The sequence below is a fragment of the Serinus canaria genome, chromosome Z (assembly GCF_022539315.1).
Source record: "Serinus canaria isolate serCan28SL12 chromosome Z, serCan2020, whole genome shotgun sequence".
Taxonomy (NCBI): domain Eukaryota; kingdom Metazoa; phylum Chordata; class Aves; order Passeriformes; family Fringillidae; genus Serinus; species Serinus canaria.
Genome location: NC_066343.1, coordinates 73,269,418 through 73,287,946, shown reverse-complemented (window position 1 = coordinate 73,287,946; position 18,529 = coordinate 73,269,418). Strand labels below are relative to the sequence as shown.

The window sequence follows — 18,529 nt, the reverse complement described above, 5'->3', positions numbered from 1 at the left end:
GAAAACCCAACCCTGCCAGCGCGGCTGCAGCTCCACAGGTGGCGCGAGGTTGGCACCTCGCGAGCTTCTCCACATCCTTGGGGATGCCCTTACCTGGGATGGGGCATGAGCCGGCGGTGCTGTGCCTCGAGGAGCTGCTGCTGGAGGAGGTATTGCTGGTGTAGCGCCTGAGGTAGGAAGGAGGGCCCGGCAACGTCCTGGAAGGGCAGGGCGGGCACGGGTGGCAGGGGCTGGTGCAGGGCGCCGCTGTGCTGGTGCGCGGGGGCCATGTGGGGAGCCAGCCCCGGCTGCGGCTGCACCGCGTGAGGCAGGGCGAAGTCGGCCGAGAGCTGAGGCTGGGGACCCAGGTGGAAGTGCCGGCAGGAGGTAGCATGGGGATGCTGAGACCTTTGAAAGGGAGCACCTGGAAGAGAAGAGCATGGCGGTCACTGAGGTATTTTCTGAAAAATCCTTTTGCTGGGGTTTTTTTCTCCTGAGAGGCTGGGAAGCTTCAGCTTCTCCGTGTTTTGCTCCCTCTGGAATGTGATTTGGAGAGTTGCTTACCCAACTTGTGAATTGTTTTTAATTAATAGCCAATCACAGCCAGCTGTGCTTGAGCTATTAATTAAAAATAGGGCTCTCTGAGTCAGTCATGGGTTTTTTATTATCATTCTTTGCTAGCCTTCTGATGTCTCCTTTCTCTTTCTTTAGTATAGTTTTAGTATATTGTTTTCTTTTAATATAATATAATATCATAAAATAATAGATCAACCTTCTGAGAACTTGTAGTCAATTCTCATTTCTCACATCATCCTGAGACCCACAACACCACAACAATTAATAACCACACACAGAGGTCACAGGGGCTGGTGGCAGGCAGGGCGGAGTACCACCCAGAGAAAGAGTTGGGCAAACGGCTGTCACTCTCCACTTGCAGAAGGTTTGAAAAAAAAAACACAAAAAAAGGGAACAAGTTAAAGATGATTACAAGAAAAAGTGCTGGTTTTCACTAATGGTATTTCTTATCCAAGAAAACATTGGAGCCAAAACTTAGCTTTGGGTCCAAAGTCCTGTTTTGGCTCCAAGTTGAAAAAAACTGATGAAAACTGCTTTGAGCTTGTTTTGGCTTTCCTGTCTTAAACAGGAAAAAACCCCAAAAGTCTTAATACAGCCTTTGAAGATAGAAAAGGGAGTGATAGTTTTAAAGAAAAAGAGAGGAGATTCAGCCCAGATAGGAGGAAGACAATTTTGAGCTGAGGGTGGTGAGGCCCTGGCACAGATTGCCCAAAAAAGACCTGGATGCATCCTCTTTGGAAGTGTTTGAGGCCAGGCTGGATGATGTTTAGGGCAACTTTGTCTAGTGAGAGATGTCCCTGCCCGTGGCAGTGGGGTTGGACTAGATGACCTTTAAAGGTCCTTTCCAACAAAAACCATTCTGTGATATAGACTCAAACACTCTAGAAAAGGAAATAAACAACAAAATCTGTTTTCTAAACTATTTGGGCTCTGTATGTTATCTCACAGAAGTTTTGAATGTTTTCCCTGAATTGCAGACTTTTCCTGCGAGTCGTTTCTTTGCCTCTCTAGAACTGTATCATAGGCAAGGATATAACCTTTGCTCTAAAAAACTGCCTCACGCTGACTTTCAGGACATGAGTGAGACAACTTCCCCCTCTGAGAGCAGGGATGAAGACCCTGGGTGTTTGCTGAGATCCTTCAACAACCCATCCTCATGGGCTGCGGGCAGGGAGAGAGCAGCTGCTGGAAACACAACATGGAATGTTATGAGACCAGTCATGAAGCTGATGGGAATGAGGAAGAAATGAGGTGTGAAAGATATCCATAGTGGAGGCGTTTTGCAAAACATCTGGCACTGGCTTGCACCTTGCTCAAGATCCTCACTTGGACAGGCCCTTGGCCCAGTCTGGCCTGTTAATTCCTGCATTCCTGGAGCATTTACAGGCATCATGCAAAACCTTTGGCTCTTTAACTCGGGAAAGAGTCAATTCAGAAATGAAGGATGGGACTCGGGTGAGGCTATTAGAGATTCCTCTTTGCTGAGGATCAGCCCCAGGATGGAACACCTGCCATTTTACAGTGTTTTGAGCACCCTATCTTCTTCTTTCTACTTTAGTCTTTGTAAATGGTACAAAACATCCCGGAACAACAGCACCAGGAGACACTATTTCATCCCAAAGCACAAGCATGTACATCATGCCTTCTTCACCCAAATCCCTCCTGCTCACATCTCCCTGGCAGGCAGGGCCAGTCCATCACAGCAGCTTAGGGAGTCCTGAGCAAGCCAGATGCTAGCAGGAGAAACAACAGGAGAGGGCCTATCAGAAATTGATAGGTTTGCAACACTGTGCATAATTACTCACAGCATCTCTTAAATGCAAACTAATCCTCCACAGTGCCCCTCCGAGAGAGCAGGTTACACAATATGTGCCACCCACAGCAGTGCTTCTTGAGGTGATAATTTCCCCTGCTGTCAGATAACAGCATGATTCGACCACGATATTAATTAAAACCAGAGGTGGTGGGATCAGACCTGCTGCTCCTCAATGACAGAGCTGCAAACCCAGGCCAAAGAGCCACTCATACACCCTGTTTCCCTGCAAGTTGTATTTGTTGCTGATGTATTTTTGGCCTGGCCCAAATTCACCACAAAGAGGTGACGGCTGCATGATGAAATGGGGATCCTGCACCTCCCCTGACCCATTGCTGAAGGGAATTGTGAGGAGAAGCCCCTTGGCTGCTGTGAGTGCTTGGTACTTGCCAAGGAACTCATGGTGAATTGCTCAGGCTCTGATGGCCACGTGTTCTCCCAGGGGAGAACTGCTGCAGCAGGTCACAAGTGAGCCATTGTGCAGGCCTGGAGACAAGGTGTGAGAGCAGGTGAAAATGCCAAACCCTCTGCAAACACCAACACACCAGCCTGTGCCACCACGCTGAGGTTCAGCTGTGTTCCAGACAGAAATGTCTTAGGACCATACCAGACAGTGAAACCCAGGGAGACTCCCCCACTTTTCTGGGACACCATTCTCTGCACATAAGTAAAGCAGAGAAAGCTTGTCTGACATCTCCTGTGACTCTCTTGTCTCTCAATGCCTGATGTAACCTCAGACAGTGATTCCCAGCTCTTACTGAGTTGTGGGAACCCTTAATTCAGTTAAATGTCTGGAGGGCCTTTGATGCCAGAGCCATGGTGAACTAGAGAGCACCAGGTGGGCAGATCAGCTGGTCATGTCTTTGATTTGGATTTTCCTTCTCATACAAAGACAGTCCTTGAGAGGAACTCAGTCATGGACTTCCCAAGGTCCAGAACACGCAAACTTTATCTGTGGTATGTGTGCAGGAAGATACACAGAGCTAATGTAACTGAAAAGCAAAAGCCTAACTCATTTTGTTTTGGTACAGAGTCAATTGGCCTTATCTTTAGGAACTAATTAATTAAATAAAGCATTTTTCAGTATTTTTTGCTAGTACCTACTGGTGCAGTGATGCATTTCTCTTCATAGGAATAACACCATCAAGATGTGACCGAGACCATATGATTAAATAAAACCCATCAATTTGTCTTAACATAACACATTACCCTATGTAGTAATTGTTCATTCTCTTCAACTAATCCAATTGCTGATGAGGATTTTTACAGCAAAGCAAAGACTTTGGGGAATACTTCAGCAATCCTATGCTTATTAGCAGTTATCCAATTACACTGCTGGCATAACCAAGCCAGTCTGCAAAACAAAGAGCCAGACCTCACTAAGCAGATTGCTGGTGAGCCCCAGAAAGCCCTGGCAAACAAATAACAGCTCAAAACAGAACATTACATATTAAAGTTAGTTATTTTTGAGTTTACCTTCTCCTGCTCATTGCATCCAGATGCAAAGGGCCCTGGTGGAGATTGCTTTCCCAGTCCACATTTTGGTCTCGTGTACACAAGGTAAATGCAGTGTCACCCTGCAAACATGAGCTGAGCATCCTTGTCCAGGTAACTCACCACAATCAACACCAAAAGCAGGCACTCATCCCTTTGAATTCCACAGATGTTCACACATTAGCAGTGTCAGGGAATCACAGGATGGTTAAGGCAGGAAGAGTTCTCTAAGATCAGTGAGTTCATTAACCCAGAGTCCTTGTGTTCAACCCTTGCCCCCATGTGCCACATTCACATGACTATTGAACACTTCCAGAAGTGGGGACTCCACCACTTCCCTGAATGCCTCCTCCAGAGCCAGACCACACATTCCGTGAATAAACTTTTCCCAATATTCAACTTAAACCTCTCCTGAAACAGCCTGTGGCCATTTCCTCTCATCTTATCCTTTGTTCCCTGGGGGCAGAGCCTGACCCCCACCTGGCTGCCCCCTGCTTTCAGGGAGTTGTGGAGACCCAGAAGCTCTATTAGTGATTACTTTGCTAGCACAAAGTCTTTTCCCTCTTTTCCAAACCACAAGTGTGGTCCTAGATCACATTTGCATTGACACCAACAAGCATAAACATCACCCATAAGATACTTCAAGAAAATTGAATTCATGGATTTAATCTGCTTTTTGCCTGGATAGCAATGTCTGCCACAGCAGAGACTAATCCATGACTAAAACCGAGTCCTGATACCACATTCCAGCTTTTGTTATGACTCCCCACTGCAAGGGCAGAGCTGACGCTTTCATTAGCCAAGCTTTGGGGACACAGCCACAGCAAAGACAATGAGGATGCAAAGTGTACCTATCATGCTCCAGAGCCACTCACTGCATCCCCCAGGATCCTAGTTCCCCATCACCTGCCCAGTGGTGCCCACATGAAGGCAATGTTGCTCTGGCATCAGCAAGACAGAGACTTTCTTTCAGCTTAACGAACTCAAGTTTTGGTCATCATACCATAGAAGGATTCTCCTCCTCCATTGGAATACTTTGATTTTGCAGGAAGAGAGATCAGCCAGATCTTGGATGTTTTTATGGCTTACCCTCCATGTCCAAACACCTGCCTTCTCCAGCCCAGGAGAGAATCACAAAATCCCAGAATTAAGGTTGGAAGGACCACTAGAGGTCATCTAGTCCAATCCTCCTGCTCAGGCAGGGTCCCTAGAACACATTACTCAGGATTTTGTCCAGCTTTTTCATATCTCCAGGGATTATTTTCAGGGAAGTCCACAGAGGCAATAAAGTCCTCACCAGCCCTAGGGAGGCTTTTGACCCAAGGCCAGCCTGGAAACACCTCTTGCTGTGCCCAGCCTGCTGGTTAGGATGAGAGGGCCAGCCCCCTGCAAGAGGCTCACTGGCATGCTCCTGGTGCCTTGAGTAATTCCAGTTGCTCCTGTTTGTAGCTGTGGAGAGCTGATTTACCTGGGATCATTGTCAGGCTGCCTACCAGCCAAAAACCATTTTGTTGTCCTGATGGCGCTTCCTTTCATTTAAATGCTGTTGCTGTAGCAGATGATGACAGCTCAGAGCAACATCAGATCAGCAGCTCTGAGATGAGCGATGCATCACATCTGTGTCAGAAAAGCAGATGATTTGCTACAGTTTTAGGCAGTTTTCCTTTCACAGGTTGAGGCCAAATGTCCTCAAAATGCCCCCAGATGCCCACACACCCACCTAAGCTCCCAGCCTGGACAGCCCTTGTTGCCTTATGCTCAGCTAAACCACGGAGATGGCTAATGCCTTAATCTAGATAATCCAGCTCTAAAAGGTGCTTTGCAAGCCTCAAAATTTGTGATAATACATGGAGACTGAGACAGGATCTGCTGGAGAAATGAATCATGTCTTGGGCAAGCCAGTCTATCAGTAGGGTGAGAAAGAGAGCTGTGAGGTTCTCCAGCATAACTGGGGACAAGTCTGACCCAAAAGAGGCTGTGGCATTTTGTGATGGTCTGTATGGGCAGGGATGCCATACAGACCAGCTCCCACTGAAATGTGGCAGAGGGGCACAATCACCTCCTTGATGCCACTGCCTCACAGAATAATTTAGCACCATAGAATGCATAATAGAATCGTTTGGGTTGGAAATGCCCTCTCAGATCATCAAGTCCAACCCAGCAGTGCCAATCCCCCTGCTAAACTACATCCCCACCCTGCACTGCAGAGACAATCTTCTACAAGCCCGCAGGGAAGGCTGCTGAGCGACAACTTACAAAGCACCCAAAACACTTAGCTGGAAGCTGGCATCTCAGCCTTCAGCCTCAGAGTGAGGAAGGTACAGATTAGTTTTTAGAAAGCCAGCAGATGATGCAGGCCTGTGGACAGCTGAACCTGCTTGGCTGCTCGCAGCCATGCCATTTCCACCCTTTGCTCTCACAGGCATCAAGCATGGCGGAAACCCGCAGGGAAACTCAGCACATCCTCCTCACCCCCTCTTTCTCGCTTCCACTGCTGCTGCTTGTTTTTTTTTTCCTTTTCTCCCTCTGTTCTACAGTTATGTTTATTGTTTGCATACATTATCCAAGGCAGCACGGACATTTTTTCATTAACAGGAACGCTCCCTTTGCACCCCCAGGTGAACCCTGCGAATTATTAATTTTGGCAGGTGGGTAAGTGACGCTGAGTCACAGAAATGCACTGGTCTGGTCCTAGCTGATTCTGCCACTGGGGATTCTCCTTTAGCATCAGTCAGGGTTTGACTACATCTAAGCACATGCATATTTATCCACCCAGCAGTATTTCAGCCTGACAGGCTCAAGGGATCCAAGTGCTCAGTTCAACACTGACCCATCTCTGAGATGCAAAGCCTCTGGGTAATCCCTGCAGCAAGACAGGGATGCTACAGGCTTTTATGAAAAGAAAAAACCCAGAAAGCAGAACTATTTATTTCCACCTCCCTTCCTCAGGCAATAGCACTCTTGATACAATCAGGCTCCTGGTAAGGGACACAGGAGCTGGTATAGGTGTCTCAAGCAGACAGCAGCAGCCCAGGGAGCCCGGCCACCTTTGAGGGGAAAAAAAAAATCTGTCTCATGCTGTTAAGCTGCCTGCAAAGCATGTGAATATCTCCCCTGGGTAAGGCAACCTGGACTGCTCGTCGAGGCCTCCACGGTCTGCATGTGGGGGCTGGGGGTGTCAGGGAGACTGGAGCTGGTTCACATCCAGGTGCCATCGTGGCAGAGGGAGATGGCAGCTCCTGGAGAGCCCTGGCTTCGCTCACTGACAGGTTTTACAGCTGAGGACGAGCTGCCTGTTGTAATCAGCCAAGCTGGGGGATGGAGCCTGCTTGTCTCAGCCACTCTGTCCTGATTAGACCCCCTGCGACCCCTCCTCCTGCACTGGGGAGGCAGATAAGCCCCTTCAACAGGAGCCCTTGTGGTGCCTCTCCAAGCACCAGGAGAGCCTGCCAGGCTTATACCAGCTCAGGAGCCTGCAGCTTGCTTCCCTGGGTGTGCATTAAAATTCCCCTCAGAGCCAGCAACACGGTGGGAAGTTTGCATAGGCCCTTACAGGGTGCAGTGATGAGTAAAGGCCAAAATCATGGGAGCAGCTCCAGCTCCACATGGCACATGAAGAAGGACACCACAGGGGACTTATACTGTGTCTACAAACAAGGTCCTAATTGCCTGGTGTCATCAGACACGTGTTAATGCCTTCAAATTGTTTGTGAATATACCCTTATGAAATGAGTGAAAATTCACTTACTAATAGGAAACGAGGTGTGACAATCATAGAACAATTGAATGGCTTGGGTTGGAAGGGACCCTAAAGATCACCTAGTTACAGCCCCCTACCATGGAAAATAAAACATGAAATAGATAACCCCCCAGACCAAATTAAAGGTATTCAGCTGCATATAGGTTGAGTGGTCTGGCAGAGGGAGATGCTGTGCTGTCTCACTGCTGTTACAGGACAGCTGACTGCAGGGTGAGGATGAAGGAAGAGGAAAGAATTTAAGTGAAATCTATCAGGCAGGAAGGAATCTGTCTCACTTTCAGCACCTTTGCTAACAGCTTTCTCATTTCATCCAGTGAAACTGAGAATCACAGAATCCAATCAAGGTTGAAAAAGACCATCAGGATCACTGGGTCCAGGCATTAACCCAGCACCACACATAAACATTGCAAATGCCGCATACAGACACCTCTCAAACACTTCCAGAGATGGTGCTAGTACCACCTCCCTGAGCAACTTATCCCAATGCCTCACCACTCCAGCAGTGACAAAGAAAAATTCTGATATCCTGTCTGAACCTCTTCTAGCATAACTTGAGGCCTTTTTCCTTGTCCTGTCTCTGTTCCCTCGGAGCAGAGCCAGCTGTCCCCTCCTGTCAGGAGTTGTGCAGAGCCACAAGGCTCCCCATGAGCCTCCTTTTCTCCAGGCTCAGCCCCTTTCCAGCTCCCTCAGCCACTCCTTATATTACTTGTCTTTTAGACCCTTGACCAGCTTTGCTGCTCTGCTGGGGCAAGATGCAAGAAGCCAAAAAACATGCTAAAAATAATGGGCTGCCAGCCCCAGGGTGCAGCTTGCCATCCCACATGTCTAGTGCCAGGGAAGTGGTAAAGGACCCCCAGATCTGTGGCTGGGAGGTGCAATAAATGGATAAAGATTATTTAAATTTGCCTTATTTACTTGTTGAGGTTGTGCTGTGCCAGAAAGGAGTCAGGATGAAGGACTGGTCTGTGGTGGCTGGTGGAGCATATTTGTGTCCTGGGTGGCAACTTGAGGTTCTGGAGGTTTATCATCTCCTGCTCAGAGTCTTTCACACCTGATGGAAAAATGCTTCAAAGGAATTCAGGGGAAAGGGACTCCCCACTGCTGATTAATTCTTTGGTGGTCGCAGCAGCCCTCTTTGCACCGTGCCTCTATGCACAGCTGAGCTCTTCCCAAAAATCCCCAGAAACACAGACCTCAGAGCCTGCACCGTGCCTGCTTGTGCAATCCCCAGTCAACATCCTCTTGCACTAATGAAGCCTCTCATTAATTGCTGAGTGACACGAGCTGGCGTGGCTGGAGGGTCCCTAACACAGAGCACAGCACCTCCTCTCCTGCCCACCATGCAGGGAAACCATGTGCAGCATTAATGCACCAAAAAAAAGAAGATGAGGTGGGACTCCTACCAGGGCTCAGCATTCAACAAAATCAAAACCCAACACATGGTGTGATTCTTAGGGCTGTTCAGCACTGGGCTCAGAGCTGGACTCCATGATCCCTATGGGTCCCTTCCAACTCAGGATAATCAGTGATTTTGTGATTGACAACTGGCAGTGACCAGTGTTAATCAGCATATTTACAGAAAATCGTGGATAGTTAAGGGTTGGAAGGGACTTAAAAGATCATCTAGTTCCAACCCCCCACCTCTATTTACATCAAGACTGAAGAGGCGCTGAGTGCTGGGGATGGGAACCAGCAAGAATGAGGGATGGGATACAGCCAGGCAGCCTGGACCCATCACAGGAGGGAGACAGCTGTTTATACAGCCCTGGATGAGAGGTTTTTTTCCTGTAACTCTTTCCCACTAGCTTAAGGGGGAAAAAAAGTTTTGTTGAATCTGATGTTTCACAGCAACGTGTTGAATTCAGCAATATTTTCCAAGGAGGAAGGAGAAACACTTCAGCAGCATTGCTACACTTAAAGCTGTCTTTTTGCTTTTATACTTCTCACTGTGTTTTAATTATAGCCTTATTCTCAGTGTTGAATTCAAGGGTGTATTTGAGATTTTTGGATCATCACATTAAAAGAGGAAAAAAAAAGAAGCCAAATTGAAATTGCACTGGGAGAAAATGTTTTCTGGGATTTAGTGGTCCCAGTTTCATTCCTCCTCTCTGAGGCTCTGGAATGTCTGGAGGGATGGCATGATGTTTCAACAGCCTGGCATGATGTTTCTCACCCAGCCCAGCAGTTTCTCCCAAGGTTGCCCTGTTTCTCCTGGGTTTAGGCTCAGCCCTGCACATCTGCCAGGGGCAGGCCCTGGAGGAAATGTGGCTTTGGAGGTGTTGAAAAGCCCCTCTGAGAATGGTGTTTTAAATAATGTTTCTCCTTTCTGTTGGGTCTGAAGGTGCTGGAGAAGGAACAGCTGATAAGAATCACTTGACCACAACTCCCATGCTAAAAGCAGGAGCCACACTGCAGGTCTCATAGGCTTTTTTGGGCTGCAGGGCTTATGTCCAAGCAAAATTCCAGCAATTCCAAGGGCAGAGAAGGTTTGGCTGGTACCTGAACTTTAAGGCAGCTCCTGGGGCTTTGCCCATCAGCCCAAAACTACGTGCTCAGCTACCCCTTCTCCCTCACCACCATTCCATCCTGTGTGCAACCCAAGCCTGTTCTGCATTACTCTACTCTGGAAAATGCAAAAAAGTTTGATTGGTCTCAATTTGTGGGAAGATATCTGGGTTCAAAGGCTCCTCTCCAGGGTCTGGCCAGTTATCTAAAATTAAAAAATAAAAATGTTGAAAAGGAAGTGGAGTGGGTCTGGGTCCCCTTTGGTCAAGGGAGCCAATAATGCTCAACTTTTGTGGTTTTATATTACTAGCAGGGTGATACATCCATGTGAATGAATCCCCAACCTGGAAACGTGATAATTAACCAGGGGAAGGAATTCATCCCCGGTTTAAAAATAAGAAATAAAAAATCCTGGTGTGACAGCAGCCTATTACTTGGCTCTCCCTGCAATGGGGAAGCACTTGGAGCAATCCCTATCTCTACCCTTGGGAATGTAAAAACGTGCTGACTTGTGCCTTCAGCTTTGACAGGCAGTGATAGGCTGCAGCCAGTTGTTTGGAAAAGGAAATTCAATACTTGTGTTTCCAATGTTTCCTTGCTTTCACAGCTTCCAAAGCCCTCCCCAGGCATTTGGAAGTGCTCAACACCTGCCTTAAAAACACTCTTAACTGCTCCTAATGACTGGCCAGGGAGGCTTGCAGCAGCTCCCTCCTACCAGTAACGATATGCAGGACATCCAGAAACAGGCAAAAAGCCAAAGCCATGGGGGAAAAAAAATCCAGCCAGACATTGCAAGGGCCTGGCAGGGTCTTGGGGGCTGCACTGCATTGTTCATAGAGTCTCTTAATTCTGTGACAGCCCCACCCAAAAGCTGCCAAACCTTAGGGGTCTGAACTCCACATGGAGCTTTAACCCAGAGAGGGAGTCAGTACCAATAGACAATGCCCTCAGCTGACTCTGATCCTTGTTTAAGCAAAAAGTTTTGTGATCACCTCTGGTCTCACCCCTGCAGTAGATGAGCAACAGCCCAGCACACACAGGAGGTGCTCAGGCAGGAGCAGAGTCCTGTGTATGGCCGAGATCCAGGGATCATCCACAGCCCCCCAACCCTGTGCCAGCCTTGACATCCCCTCTCTCCACAGCAGCTTCTGGGTGAGGACCTGGGGTGGTGGTCCTGGCTCTTTCCTCTCCCACACACGTTGTATCCTCCCAAAGGGGTTTCCAGCGAAGGCTTTCCATCCTGCTATCCCACTATCAGCAAAGAGGGGAAAGATGCCTTTTTTTGGAAGGCATTTTTTGCCTGACCTGCTTTAAACCTCCCCTCTAGGGACAGATTGGAACAGACTTTGAAACCTACCCAGGAAACACAGAGGAGACTGCTTTGGGTGGGTTATTCTGCATCAATCCCCATCCGCCTCTGTTTTGCATGCATTAATTCCCCACCCACACACCCCTTGTTTTAAATGGGACTGTAATAATCAGCTGGGTTTTCCTGAAGGATTTATTTATCTGCATCTTAAGCCCAGGGGTGGGAGATCCCCATCCATCATGTCCACAGAGTGCAGGGGGAGTGGCAGTGGTTGGTGGGGAGAGGGGCAGGTTTGGGAAACGGAGGGAATGTCTCAGCATTTCTAGGAACAGCACATCAGCCTGGATGGGAGATGTTTGGCAGCCCAGCCTTTCTTCTTTCCTGGCTCTCTGGCAAATCAGCCCCTAAGCCAGAACATTTTGGCAGGGAGTCAGGACATGGGACACCCCCTTGCAAAGGGATTGGTTGATAATGGCATGTTGCAGGTCACCCTCTGGGCTTTATCTTAAATCCTGTAATTCCATATCAGGTAGGGGATTTACCAGCCTGCATGAAACCCTCAGAGGGCCAGGAGGGTAACTTGTGTGGTACCTGACACTAAGGGAAGACAGTATAATGTGTAGTCCCCCTTGAGTTTTTACAGATGGCTCAGAAGCCACACCACAAAATGTCCCTCCTCACCCCAGAAGGCAGTGAAAGCTCAGCAGCTGGTTCCTCTTTCAAGTGACATTACACAGAATACAGGAGCATCTCACAACTGCTAAGGTACAAAAAATGAGGATTATCTCTTAAGAGAGAGCAGACTGCTCCTGGGAGGTGGGTGTGTTGGGTGCAGTGCCAGAACAATGCTAGCAAATCCCCTATAAAGCACTCTTAAGTCCCCATCCTGAGCCCAAGAGCTCAGCCACACATCCAAAGCAGAGCCCTCAGAGTGGGGGAATGATGCACCTGTGGAGCTCCTGCAAGTTCTCTGTCCCCACTGGACCTCTTCATTTAATCAGCCTAAAGGATTTTGGAGTTCAGACCATCAGTGTGCTCTGGTTTGAGGCACCTGCTTGCATCCCCAGCAGCAGAGCAGCATCTGGGCTCAGGGTCCAAGGCTGGCATGGAGCGGTGTGAGGTGCAGAGGATGCTGGCACAGGTCAGGGCAGCTCAGCAGTTCTTTGCACTGAACTGAGTTGAACTCAGGTTTGGGAAAACCCCAGTTACTGTGAGTCCTGCCATGCTGTGTCCTAGCAATTTCCCTTTTACGCTCCATGAATAAGAAGTCTGTGGCTAAAAATCAAAGATCCTAGAAGCCTGTTTCCTATTAAATTTAATACCCTGAACTTTATAGGTACATGTCACTCCAGGAGTGACAGAGCTGTGTTTAAAGTACAAGGGAAACGTCAGTTCCTTGATGTGGAAATAGCTCTTACTTTACATTTCTGCATGAGGTCCTGGCATGAGTTAGTGCTGCTAAGCCCTGCTGTAATAACATATAAAGGAAAACTTTAACCAAACAGCAAAAAAATATGTATTTTATACAGCTAAATGTAAAGTCATCCATCTTAAAAAACCCGTACAGGTGCTATTTGCAGGTGTCAGGCTTTCCGAGGGAAAGGAATTTTGGTAATCAGCAAACCATGAGCTCCCAGAGCCCCAGCAGCATCTGAAGGCACAAATGTTTGCTATATAAAAAGCAGGAGGTGGGGTTTCTTGGGAGCAATAAGCGCCTCAGATTGATGCCAAAGCTGGGAAGGAGGCTTGGAGAGGAGCCCAAGCATCCATGGTGGAGAGAGGCACTGCAGGAGACCTGTGATTCCATGTCAGAACCAGCAAAGGTAAAACCATGGCTGAGGGGAGCCTAAAATGCTGCCACATGTGAGCTGGGCAGGATGAGGTTTATCCTCATCAAGCAGACAATGAGCCTGACACAGCCCAGAGACCAGGTCTGGCCTGCAGCAGGCACAGCCTGGAAACCACATTCCCACAGCCAAAATCCCTTCCTCAGCACCAGGGCTGGTTGGTTTCCTAAAGCACATCCCCCCCACTTGCATAGGAATTAATTTTGGGATGTGGGATGGAGAAGGTGACAACAGCTGTCCGTTCCAGCATGGAAATCCACCCCCTGTGGGTATTTTCCCCTCCCTCTGAAGCCAGAGGAGACTGAGTGCAAGGGATTCACTTTTCCACCGCCATGGGAAGAGGAAATCACATTCCTGCTTATTCCATCATAGAATCACAGAACACCTTGAGCTAGAAGGGACCCACCAGGATCACCCAGTCCAGCTCCTGCCCGGCACAGACCCCCAACAATCCCACCCTGCATCCCTGAGATCATTGACCAAACCCTCCTGGAGCTCTGGCAGCCTCGGGGCTGTGCCCATTCCCTGGGGAGCCTGGGCAGTGCCAGCACCCTCTGGGGGAAGAGCCTTTCCCTGATATCCAACCTAAACCTCCCCTGACACAGCTCCAGCTGTCCCCTCAGGTGTTATCACAAATTGGTTTCTATTTATTCCATCAAGAATATCCCACAGGGCTGCACATAACCCCAGAGGATGCTGCAGATACAGCTTCATGTCAGGGGCAGCATCTCAGTTCCCTACAACCAGCTTTGGATCTGTCCTCCCTGAGAGTTAGGACTAAGTCAATGTTTCCACCCTCAACCTCACTTCTGAGGGGCTTATAACTCTCAGCATTTGTGCTCTCGCAGTGCCAAAACTTGGCGCAGAAACACATAGCCCAGATGCAGTTTTATTTGATAATAAATAGCTTAAATCTCATAAGCTATTTTTCATTTTGGCTTTAACGCGTAAAATGGGAAAAGAAAAATGTGTGGGATTTTTTTTTTCCTACCTTCCAATAATTTTGGAAAAGTAGATTATACTGAGTAATGGCAGGCTTTTTTTTTTTTTTTCAGATGCAGACAGCCAACAATGCCGTTTCTCAAATCTTTTGCCTTTTTTACATCCACTTTTTAATAGGATTGATCACAGTGCCATCATTGCAGCCCCACTGTTCTGGGGGTGGTTTGGACTATTCTATTTTTGGCACGTTAAGCCTGAAATTCTGTGAGAGTTAAAACACAGCAAAATTCCACCAGCCCTTTAACTAATAACTGTAATATTTTGAGGATGTATTGCTGTTTTAACTGTGCCTCTGTGACCTCACATTTCTCTGGAGTTCAGCAATTATTGCATCCCAGCACTCTCTGCCCAGCCCCATCCTGGTTTTCATCAGCAACCCGCCAGTATTTCAGCACTTTGGGATTTACTCCAAACTCAGGCTGTGCTCTACCTACTCCAGCTACTTCCCAGTGGCCAAAAGCCAAGGAAACACCCTAAACCCCCAGCCTGAGGACTTGGCTGCCCTTCAAAAGTCCGCCTCAGCTGGAGCAGAGAGAAATAGTGATCTTGTTCATATGGTCAGCTCCAGTCAGAGGAGGTTCCCCTGTGGGACACTGGGCTACTGTCCAGATGGTGCCACTGCTGAGTGATTTGTTATCTGTGGGGCTGGGATTTTTTCACAGAAGGCTGTGGGGGGATTCAGGGAATGAGAGGGTTGCATGGTATGGGGAGCTGGGCTGATAATGGGTCAGAGACATTCAACACAGTCCAAGGAGGATTCTGCAGATTTCATGGAAGTCCCAGATGGTTTGGGTTGGAAGGGACATTTAAAGTGACATCTTGTTCCAGCCCCACTGCTGTGGACACCTTCCACCATCTCAGGGTGCTCCAAGCCCTGTCCAACCTGCCTTGGATGCTGCCATGGATGGGACAGCCACAGCTGCTCTGGATACCCTGTGCCAGGGCCTCCCCACCCTCACAGGGAAGAATTTCTTCCTAATATTCAATGTAAACCTCTCTTCTTTTAGTTTACAACGTCTCCCCCTTGCCATGTCACTATCTGCCAATGTAAAAAGTCCTTTTCCCTCTTTAATATCAGCACCCTTTTGGGTGCTGAGAGGCTGCAATGAGGTGTCCCCAGAGCCTTTTCCTCTCCATGCTGGACAACCCCTTCCTATAATTCCCCTCAGACCCACATGCCCCTTTCCAGGGCAGGAAGGCTGAAGGCAACACTTCACAATTGGAAAGATTCCCCCCAAACAGCTTCCCACCACATTCTCCATCTCAATGTCCAGCTTACAACCCAGCAGTATGGACAGAACCTCCCCCGCACTGATCCTGTGGCTCAGCCTCCCCAGATCCCAGCAGATCCAGCACAGTCTTGCCTCAAAGAGAGGGAATTTTGTAACTGGAAGCAAGGCAGGCACCACCCCTTGTCCCAGCAGGACCCAGGCTGCTGTCAGCCCTGCGTGCACGTGGTCTCCAGGAGGAGCAGGATGGCTCCCATATGGTATGGATTCACAGAGGATCGGGCTGACTCACTGCATGGGCGAGTGGTGGATGGAAAGAAAAAGCCCCCAGTACTCAGGTACGTTTTGGGCCATCTGTCCTCACCAGAGGGAATGCCAGCCACGAGCCACTTTACAAAGCTCTTTACAAAGCTCATAGGAGAAGAGGTTACCCATGTGAAACGACTCTGCCAGGACACAGCAACCACACCCAAGGAAGAAGCATCGGCCTGCTGCACTTTTTGGGGGAAGTTTTCGGTGGGCAGAATGCAGCCCTGCATCCTCACCGCAGCCTAGAGATCCTTAGAGTGCTTTTTTCCAGAGCCTAAAGGGACTCCAGGAGAGCTGGAGGGGGACTTTGGACAATGGATGGAGGGACAGGACAAAGGTGAATGGTTTAAGCTGAAAGAAGGCAGATGTAGGGTAGATATTAGAAAGGAATTGCTGGCTGTGAGGGTGAGGAGGCCCTGGCACAGGGTGCCCAGAGTAGCTGCGGCTGTCCCAAACCCGAGATTGTCCAAGGCCACGTTGGAAGTGGCTTGGAGCCACCTGGGATAGTGGAAGGTGTCCCTGTCCAGGGCAGGGGGCTGGAACTGGCTGAGCTTTAAGGTCCCTTCCAACCCAAATTATCCTGTGATTCTGTGATCCAAAGCTACCTGCAGCCACAGCGAAGCCTCCCCACCCCTCATTCACAGGAGACATAACCCAGATCCCACAGCTGGCTCTTTGGAGAAAACACCAGGCATGCTCCACGGTTGGGCAGCATTTGCTTAACATCAGGCTCATGCCAGGAATGTCTGTGCAAATCCATTCAAGCTGGCTTTAGTCTCCCTGCAGGAAAGACACAGCAGTGGGTCTGAGCTCCCTGTGCTTGCAATCAATGAATGTCTTTTATTTTTTATTTTAAAATTAAAGTCAACTGAGTAATTGAACTCCTCTGAGGAAGCAGACCCAGCCACCTCAAACAGAAAAGCTGTTGCAGAGCCAAAAGATCTATTCATGCACACATTAAAGACACAGGAACTACCAACAAATCCAGAATGAACCAAAGTGGGTGACAAGGGAGACCCACACGCAAAGCAGCAACCCCTGGTTGCTGCATTCACAAGGAATGAGCAGGAAAGGGACTGTGTCAGCTAAGTCTGCTCCCTCCTTTGAGCTAAACATGACTTCCAGCAGTCTGTTCTCCATAAAATCAGATCAGGCAGAGCAAAACTGAGCATCATGGGGTGGGAAACTGTCTGGGTCCAACATCCTCGTCCTGCACCAACCCCATGGCTGGACACCTCGTGGGATGGGAGCACTGGGGAGCAGGAAAAGCTGCTAGGAGAAAAACATTCTTCTCACCAGAAGGCAAGCCAAACCAGGTCATCTCAACTCACCTTGAGGCAGGGTTGCAAATGCAATGGCAGATGAGTGTATCTCCCCATACCATTTCCTTCCAAAGAACTGCATCCTCCTACTGCACACCCTTCCAGGACCTGAGCTGACCTCCCACTATGATTTTTACCATTCCTGACAGTGGTTTAGTCAAGCCTGCTCAGACAGAAATATTTTTCCTCTCTCACGTGGATGTTGTTTTTATTACCTTGGAAACCTACACGCTGCCATTCAGTATAACCAGAAAGCACAGCAGGTACAGGGGGGCTGCACAGCCCTCTGCCCTGCTGGACCAGCAAAACCCCCTTGCTATATTCCATTAACAGCACCAGGTTGCCACCACCATTATCTTGTTTTCCAAAGCCAGCCTTGCTGTTGAGAAGTGAAATTGACATTTAGAAAGAATTTGACTCTCAGGGCTGCAGGCAGTGCTCTTAACAGAGACAACAAAATAAGAGGTTTTTTGTTAAAGGGTGAAGAATAACCTGCAAATTGTTGTTTAAGGGGCTGGTTAAGTGCCCCATAAATACAAAGAGTAGCAATGACTGGAGCCCATGAGCTGTCACACGCCAGGGAGGAAGGTGGGATGCTGTGGCATTTCTGTACCCTGGGCACCAGGCACTTTTTATTTTAACTGATGCATCATCTACAAGTTTTCAGGACTAATCACTACCCACCACATACCAGAGGATATTCCTCTAATGCAAGTGGGTAATTTCATGTTAGCAGGGTTTCTCAAATGGGCTTTTAGTGGGTTTAGTAAGTGTGAGGTTCAGCTGCCCCTCAAACTCCTGGTCTTGGCTCTCTGGAGTTGTGGGAGACCCAGTATAAGGCAGCAGAAACTGGATGGTAGTGGAATGAACAAAGTGAGACCATCCATCCCTGCCAGAGCCAAGGGATTTGCCATTAAATTAGAGCAATGCTGTGAGGAGAAGGTTGGTGGCCTTGGGGACAAGCCTGCAGCCCTGCTGAACTCTTTCCACAAGCTCCTGACCCCTGGTTAATCTGATGCTTCGACGCTGCTTTTCCCAGGTGAAATTCCTGGCCAGCACAGCTCCTGTACTGACAACTCTGATGTCAGATGAAGCCTCCAAAAGACCTTCCAAAGATTCTCAAAAGAATGCAGGAGGGGTTGATGTACCTAGCAGAGAGAAGTCCCCTGCTGTCCCCAGAGCCAGGGCTGGAGGCTGGCAGACGGACAGCGCTCCGTTTCACAGCTGCTGATTAAACTGCCATGACAATGCTCGGCACAGGGCCAGATTAATTAGCACTAGCCCCATGATCTACAAGTCCCTTTTGGCTTCAAGGGAAAAGAAAAAATCTAAGGGTTTTCCAAACTCAGTTTCATGCACCTCACTGGCCTGACACTCTCCCTTG

At 48.6% G+C, this 18,529-nt stretch overlaps 1 protein-coding gene across 1 annotated transcript in view; it reads right to left on the bottom strand.

Annotated features, from left to right (window-relative positions):
• Positions 1-18,529, bottom strand: part of ARK2C (arkadia (RNF111) C-terminal like ring finger ubiquitin ligase 2C) — a 54,486-nt gene that overhangs the window by 15,183 nt on the left and 20,774 nt on the right. The window contains exon 2 of the mRNA XM_050987233.1: positions 94-403. Coding sequence (XP_050843190.1) covers positions 94-403 — 310 coding nt within the window. The remainder of the gene's footprint in view (positions 1-93; positions 404-18,529) is intronic.